General features: G+C 37.1%; 1 protein-coding gene across 1 annotated transcript in view; it reads right to left on the bottom strand.

The window, feature by feature from the left end:
• Nucleotides 1-8,702, bottom strand: part of LOC103734541 (complement C5-like) — a 26,116-nt gene that overhangs the window by 11,599 nt on the left and 5,815 nt on the right. The window contains exons 2-3 of the mRNA XM_029563682.1: nucleotides 5,912-6,104; nucleotides 3,505-3,667 (exon numbers count right to left, since the gene is read on the bottom strand). Coding sequence (XP_029419542.1) covers nucleotides 3,505-3,667; nucleotides 5,912-6,104 — 356 coding nt within the window. The remainder of the gene's footprint in view (nucleotides 1-3,504; nucleotides 3,668-5,911; nucleotides 6,105-8,702) is intronic.

Below are 8,702 nucleotides of genomic sequence, written 5' to 3'. Positions count from 1 at the left end.
ATATACATATATATGTTACTAAAGATCCATTTTAAGGCAAATCCTCTTAGATTTCTTTAAAGACCTACTTCAGTACTTATTGAACTTAAGTACAGTTGACTTTACTAAAATACTTGTGTACAACTTTCTGGGAAAACATTCCTTGCACAAATATAGTTATATCAGTAATTAGGTCTTTATTTTATAAAAAGAAAACATTGACATCTATAATATAGTTGTATGAGAGAATACAATATTGCCTTATATTTAGGTTGAAGAGTTTAATGGAAAACTGAGAGTTTGGTTCTGGCAACATATACTTCTCCATTCTTGATAACCAACAAGGTCCCAAACCAGCTCTTATTGCAAAAGGCAACTTTGCATTGTGTGTTCTTGTTGTGTTTATTGAAGCAGGTCATATGATTGTTCTCTCCTTGTTAAAAGGATAATGTCAGGAGCCCAGAACTGTTACTTTTCTTCCATTTCTTTCTTCCATTTCTCACACTTTTCAGTTCTGGGAGTAAAACTCAGAGCTTAAACATGCTAGACAAGTACTCTACCACAGATCTACATCCCTAAACCTTTATTTTCTCTCTCTGTAGCCCAGGGTAGCCTCCAATTCATAATCCTCTTTCATCAGCCTCCCAAGTGATAGGATTACAGGCATGCACCATCATGCTCACTGTCTTTTTTTAAAAAAAAATTAAAATTTTTATTTATTATTTTTATTTTATGTATATGAGTGTTATGCCTGCATGTAGGTAAGTACACCCATGTCGTGCAATGCCTGTGGAGGACAGAAGAGGTTTTCAGAGCCCCTGGAACTGGAGTTACGGCAGTTGTTAGCTGCCATGTGGGTGCTGGGATTCGAACCCGGGTCTTCTGCAAGAACAGTGTTCTTAACCGCTGAGCCATCTCTCCAGCCCCTGGCCCTCTACTTTCTAACCAAACACGTCTGTTTAGCTTCTATCTGAACTGTTTTAAATGCAATTATCTTATTCCTTTCAATAATACATTTTCATTCCTCTAGAATTTATGGATGTTCAAATAACTTCATGACCAAGTCTTGATCCACATAACAGAACAGGACTGGTCCAATACCGTTTAGACTCTATGAAAATCTCTATAAGGAAGCCACATTAAAATGGGTTTTACTAAGACAGCAAGGAAAAAGTGATACAATCAATACATCTCCTACATTCTGTTTTCTTCCTGTCACACTGTCCCCCACCTCAAATCCTCTTTCCTGTCTATGGACAAACCTGTTCCCCCTACCCCCATATCACTAGGAAATTGTCAGTGTAGCAACAGGTAAGAACACAGGTTCTGGAGTTCAAAACTTAGGGCTTCTACCTTTCTGTTCAGGTTCTGGTATGAACTTGAGTGAATCTGTAAACCCCTTACACCTGGGCTGCCTCATTAGTTAAAACAGGAATATTATCATCTCTTCCCAATGATACATGAATAAGAAGACAAAGCTTTCACATGACTCAGCTTAAAGAAGTAACAAATAAATGTTTGTATCATCATTACTTCTATGACTACTATTTGACTAGTTTGTAGGCTATTTTGCATTTAGCTTAGATTATCAATCTTGTCTTCATAGCAATGGTGCAGCAAAGTAAGATCAATACAATTTGTATATCAAAGATATGGCTTATGAATTTAAAAAATGTCAAATGTCTTGTATGTGCTAGGCACTGCAACAGAATACTGAAACAAATCACATATGCCTGTCTTCCAGTGTTGTAGAGGAGAAAGACAAATACAGTTATGTAAATTTCCAGGAGTGTGGAAGTGCTACAGAGGACACTTGCTTGGCTTTTTAGAGCTCACAAGAGAGGGCTGAGGATTTGCCTCAGTGGTAGAGCTCTTGCCTGGGATATAGGAGGCCCTACATTTGATCTCTAGGACTGACAAAGACTGAGAGAGAGTAGAGCAGATATTTGAAGTGGCAACAGAAGTCAGGGGCGGCTGGGTTACAAGGTCCATGTTTAAGGATGGTACCAGTAGGAGTTACTAAGCCAAAGGAAGGCAAGAATGCATGAGGCAGAGGTATCTGCTCATTGCATCAAACTCCATTTGGGCGAGAAAGTGGTAGAGAAAAGCAAGTGTACTGAGGTCAGTTTGACTTCAGCCCACAGTTGAATGGAAAACGGGGAAGAAAGCAAGACAGAGGTTGCATAGAACAGAAGGATTTGAGATCATGTCCTATGAATCCACAGACAGGAGTCTTTATCCTAAAGATGATTATACTACTAATCCTTCAGGAACTTCAGATTAAATACATCAGTGGGATAAAGGGCTTTAGAATATCTTCTTGAACAGAGATTATTGTCTTGCATATTAAATCATCTTCGTGGAGTCAGATCATACTCTTCTGGCACTGACCGTCTGCCTAAGCTAGACCCTGTCTAGGTCTTTCCTTTCTGAGCCAACTGTAGCAGAAGCTCCTGCTGGAAGGCCAGGTTCTACTGCTCTACTGGCATTATCAACATCAAACAAAATTAGCAAGTATCTACTGTGTGCAAGGGTTAAAATACATTCTGGTCCTGCCTGTCTTTTTCTGTCCTTCCCCAACAATGTAATTCATGGAGCATTCCAGGCCACTCTTGCCACATGCACATCTCTCATAATTCCATCTCTGATTTGCTCAAAAGTCAATAACGGCAAGTGTGGGGTGAGGGAAGACACTGAAGGCTTTGCAAACATGCGAACACATTGGGCAACAGTCACATTTTTCTGCATTTTATTGTCAGTTCTTTGGGGGGGGGAAATTACAGGCTTTCCTCAATAACAGTTTTTCAACTGAGTATTCTGCCCTTTTCCCTCTATCAGTAAACTATAAATATGAAACAGTGCTTTACAGACATTTCCATAGGTGCTTAACGTTAGAAAATTAATTATCTGTAAATCTCTCTGATGTAATTTACTCTCTGCCAAAATATCTAATCACTTTGATTTTGTTTTCTTTTTTCTAATTTGGGAATTAGATTTAGAATCAAAGAATTTAAAAAATATTGTGTCTATTATTTTTATTTTATGCATATGAGTGTTTTGCCTACATGTGTGTAAGTCCGCCTGTGTTGTGCAATGCCCTCAAAGGTCAGAAGAGGGTGTCAGATTCCCCGGAATCTGTAATGACAGTTGTTAACTACCATTTGGGTTCTGGGAATTGAACCCGGATCCCCTGCAAGAGCAGTTAGTGTTCTCAACTGCTGAGCCATCTCTCCAGTTCCAGAATATTTTTTATAAACATGACTTTTTGATAAATTATTTTTCCCAATGCCAAAATTATATTTGCAAGTACATCTTTTGAATAAGCTAACAGAGAAGATAATATAGTTATTATGTAATTTATCACATCCCCTATAAATTAAAATGGTATTTGAAAATATAAAACTCATTAAGAATTGAGTCTCCTTTGAGCAAGGTGGAAATCTGTCTCCATTCAGTCTCAGATGTTAAAAGTTATACATAATGTTGACATTTATCTCCCAAAGAAAGAGGCATCATATACTCTACCTGACTGCTGTGGGGTGTAAACAGGCTTGTCTGTATGGATGAAGAGCGATCCATTGTCATAGGTTATTGGTGTTTTTTCTGATATTGAGAAATGCTTTGATACAACTTCCACATATACATATGAAACTGAGCTTTGTCCTTCGGACAATTGTTTGAGTTGTACCTGTTTTTTTAAAAAAAATAAAAAAGTCATTGAATGAAAAAGTATAATTCTAAGATTATAAAGAATGCTGACTTTCATTAGGACTGAAAACGATATTGTATATTATATCATTTTAAAGGTGGTACAGGCCAGCACTTGAGAGGTTGAGGCAAGTGGATTACCAGTTCGAGCCAGCCTGGGCTACATGGCAAGAATCTGTCTCAAGAACAATCAAGCAAACAAACAAAAAAGTGATACAGTAGCCAGGAGAATGAATTAGTTTTCCCAAAGACCCCAAAATTTGGCTTTAAGCAATTGAAAATCTCTTTGATTTCATGTTTCCTAAATTTACCCATATTTCACAGAACTACTGCTAGAGAAACATAGGAAACCTTCAATTCCCCAGTTTTTGGATGAGTCTGTGTTCCCATTCTCTCTGTACTGATGGTCTGGACACTTGCATCGCATCACACACTTCTGCTCCCACAGTGTAGATGCATGCATTCTAGCTCTGATAATTCATTAAAATGATCTCCTTTACATCCAGTGATGTGGGAATTTACTACATCAACATAGATAATTAAAGGAAAAGATGTTTCTATGAAAATGTAGGTTTTGGAACCATAGGATAAAAGGTAACCTCTGAACCTGTGGAACTAGGTACATGAGATTATTGTAGAAATTCAGAAAACACTAAAAATCTGTAGATTTTCTGCTCTGAGATGCCTTGCAAGTGTCTTTAAGTCCTTTTCTGCTTTTAAGAAACAAGCTACAGACCAAAGATTATTAATTAAAGACATAAAGCTAATAAATAAGATTTGACAGTGGATTCAAAGACAAGACTGCACCACAACATCAAATAATTGGCAAAGCAGACATTTTATAGGGTTAAGAGAAAATGAGATACGTATGTATCAATGTTGGTGATTTCTCCACCTTCATTGACTCCCTCAGTTGACTGTCTAAGTGCTGTTCAATAGAATTTCCTGTGGTGATGACCGGCCCTGTAGCTACACTGTCTAACATGGTACCAGTAGTCACCAGCACTTGCCATGTACCAGTTAGTGTTACTGAAGCACTCAAGCATTATGTCAGCTACATTAAACTGATTGAAATCTAAAATGAAATGTGACTAGTGGCTTCCTTGCATCAGAGGAGAGTGTCTACAGAAAATAGCATGTTGAGAAATGAATTTTAATTTTCTACAAGCCTAATAATTGGTAGTATTTTCAAAAAGCATTTACTCTCAAAAGCATTAATGAAATAATTCTCATGTTTCGTTAGAATTTATTTAGATCAATGTTTTTCAAACATTATATATACACACACATATGTATGAATGTATATTTCCCAAAAGACATGGGGGATTCACAGCATTGACATTTTGTCATTTAAAATGTAATAAAAATAATTTACAATATGAATTAAATATATGTACACTTAAACATAATCTTATGCCTATGCCTCTTCTAACTCTGATAGTCTCTAATTTATTATCATTATAATTTTTAATAAGATGAGTTTCAGGCACATTTCTAAAAAATCTATACCAAAATAACATTTTGGTGGTATTGGAGATCGAACCCAGGGCCTCACACACACTATGCAAGTGCTCTACCATTGAACTATACATCCTCTATCCCAAAATGTCTTAATAAAAAGAAAAGTCATTGGCTTAAGCTTGTTATTTCTACTATGGATTTTCAATGAGAACTGTTTACTGTAGAAATCAATAGTATCCTTAGGGACTAGAGTGGTAACTCAGTGGCAGAGTGCTGGCCAACATGAGGCCCTGGTTCCATCCCCAGCAGATCATGAGCACTGGAGGTAGGGGAAAGTCTTGTGTTGAAAGAAATAAAGAAAATAAAACAATAATTTCATTATTTTGGGAGGCTATCAATCTGACTGTAGAATACTGAAGTTTAAACAAATGTTTAAAAGCATACATATTCATATTTCTTTACCTTGTAATGATAATTTTCATAGACAAAATTATTTATAATTCATCTCCAAATGCTTTCATATTGATACAATTTTATTTTCCAATAATAATGTCACTGTTTACATGCACTGCTCCAAAAGCAAACACAATTCTTCCATTTAAAATTGTGCTTCACTCCGATTGTTCGTCACTGATAATCATTTAATCATTACACTATGGCAGTGACACAAATGATGAAATCTGTACATCATCAGTAATCAAATTTGCACATATTTTATCAAAAATCTCTGTGTACATAAAGAAAATGGAAGACAAATACATACGGTTAAGACTGTAGAGTTTTGGAATTGATTTTCTGGGGATAAATTAACAGAGTCTGAAGAGTAAGTAAATCTTTGATCAGGATAGCTTTTTACAGAAACTGTTGCATCAAATGCTTCAGTGTGTCCATAAGCTTGAACTGCAATAATGTCAGACACTCCCACTTGGAAGACTTTTGGTACCGAAATGACATACCTGTTGAAACAGAAAGGTTTGGAACCTTATAAGGCACATATTCTTATACTTCTGATGCATTTTAATCTCACTTGAGATCTAGTTCCAAAGAGACAAGTTTAAAAATATTTTAAAATTTATGTTATGATTTATGACAGATTCAGCATAGTTTCCAAGAAGAAATAGCACATGATTAAATCCTGAGAAACAGCTGGGAGTTTATTTACATTCAGAAAGGTAATAATAACACCTTCCCTGACCTACTACACCTAAGAAGAACTTAACAAAGTCATAGTGGTATTTAACATAATACATGCTTATTTTAAAAATAAAAACATAGGACTGGAGAGATGGCTCAGCACATGATTAAATCCTCAGAAACAGCTGGGAGTTTATTTACATTCAGAAAGGTAATAATAACACCTTCCCTGACCTACTACACCTAAGAAGAACTTAACAAAGTCATAGTGGCATTTAACATAATACATGCTTATTTTAAAAATAAAAACATAGGACTGGAGAGATGGCTCAGCAGTTAAGAGCACTGACAGCTCTTGCAGAGGGCAGGGTTTGATTCCTAGCACCCACAGATGGCTAACAACCATCTGTAACTCCAGTTCCAAGGGATCCAAAGCCCTCTTCTGATCTCCATAGGCATTGCACGACACAAATGCACTTATACACGTGCTGACAATACACTCATACACATAAAATAGAAATAATAAATAAAAAAATAAAAATAAAGCTGGGCGTGGTGGCGCACGCCTTTAGTCCCAGCCCTCGAGAGGCAGGTGGGTCTCTGGTTTCATAGTGAGTTCCAGGACAGCTGGGGCTACAGGGAGACCCTGTCTCAAAAACACACACACAAAATAAATAAATAAATAAATAAATAATAAAAATAAAATAAAAACAAAAGATGAGGTTGACTAGAACATGTAGGTAAGGTCAATTCCCACCCCCCCCAAAGTGGGAAAAAAATAAAATAAAATAGGCAGCAGTCAGTGAAAGCTCTGCCTCCTGCTGACTCAGTCAGATAAAGTCCTTAACCTTTTCTGAGACCCCCCCCCACCAAAAAAAATGTCTCTGTGATGTCACTTTATTTTCCAGGCTGTGGTGGGGTTAAATAAGAACGTGTCTATAAAAGCACCCAGCATGCTATTCCTCAACACATGACGGCGTTCACCAAAGTAGTTGAAAGAAAGTGATCTTAGAAATATGTTATACTAGTGGGTGCAGGCAAGCTGGAGTAACACCTCTAGAAATAAAGGTAGTGATAGAGGAACTTGAGCTGATCAGCAGTAGCACAGGACCTAGGCACATAACGGTGACCGAGCAGTTATAGATCAGGGGCTATGACAGGACTGAGAGGAACTTTCACTCCTCGCCAAACTCAATGATGCCCTGGATGTTATTACTATTCCTGTTTTACATGTGATTGAAAGTGATTTGACCAGGTTAAACGGCTTCTGAGTGAACGAGGCAGGATTTTATGTCCGGGGCTCTCCGCTTCTATGTTTATAATTGAGGGCTAAAGTATACAATCTGGGGAAGGCTAGGAAGAGAAGGCATGACCCATGCTGGGTAAAGGCTTTCCAGTGTGCGTACCCTCAGGTCATACATTCACCTCAGCAACCCCTCAGTTATCTCAGTAAGCCACCTCAGTAAATTCATTGGTTCCTCAGTAAAACTTTAATCAAACATTGGCTTGACACTAGAACCTTAAAAGGGAATAAGCATGGCTTAGTATCCCCAGGAAAAGAATTCTTACAACAGATGGAAAATTTTTTGTTAATGCTATTATGTATCATAATTATTTTAAAAAAATGAGGGAAAATGAGAATGTAAACGATGTTAAAAGGATATGGGAATGGCGATATTTTCCAAAATAGAAAAAAATTAGAAAGCCTAAGCAATTGATGAAGGTCTGTGTAGGTTTGTTATTATATATAAATGGTGAGACAAAAGTAATATACATATAATCTTAAATATTTCTAAGGTCATAGTTTAGTCAACTAGTTTAAGGAACAAAATATATTTCTAGTCAAGGTTTATCTGAGAGTATTTGGTTTTTTACCCAAGCTTTATCTACATAGCATATGGTAATTAAAAGTACTGGACTGGTGGAACTAACCTTATTGGATGCGTAACAGCCATACTTTGAGGCCTATATTAATCTAGTCAGAGGGACCTAAAGGACAGTTTTTGCCCCTGCCCTCCAAGGTCGACCAAGTTCCAGGGGACTATGGAACATCTCTCAAAATGTTCTGTAACTGTGGTGAGTCACCTGTTCTCCTGTTCAGGGAGGCCATGGAGACCCCACAAGACAGACTTGAAACAGTGTCCAGTCTATAAAGAAGAGGGTCAATTCAGAGGAAACATCTCATCCATGCTTCCAAGTGAAGCCAAATATGGTCGAGCAGGGCCTTTGACTTATCTTCACATAGATAGAACTGGTAAAAGAAAGGAGCCAGAGGCTCCTCCAAAGCTCATGTGACCCCTGAGGAACAGAGCCTCAAATGACTTTAAGTGTAAAAATAAGTTGATTTATTTGGGCCAACTGTATTGTCTTAAACACCCAAAAGAAAAGTATAACCAAAGAGTAAAGTCATCAGTATACTT

Source organism: Nannospalax galili, unplaced genomic scaffold (genome assembly GCF_000622305.1).
Source record: "Nannospalax galili isolate Female #2095 unplaced genomic scaffold, S.galili_v1.0 scaffold34, whole genome shotgun sequence".
NCBI lineage: Eukaryota > Metazoa > Chordata > Mammalia > Rodentia > Spalacidae > Nannospalax > Nannospalax galili.
Note: the sequence above shows the minus strand (reverse complement) of the source record. Positions and strands in the feature narration are given on the sequence as shown.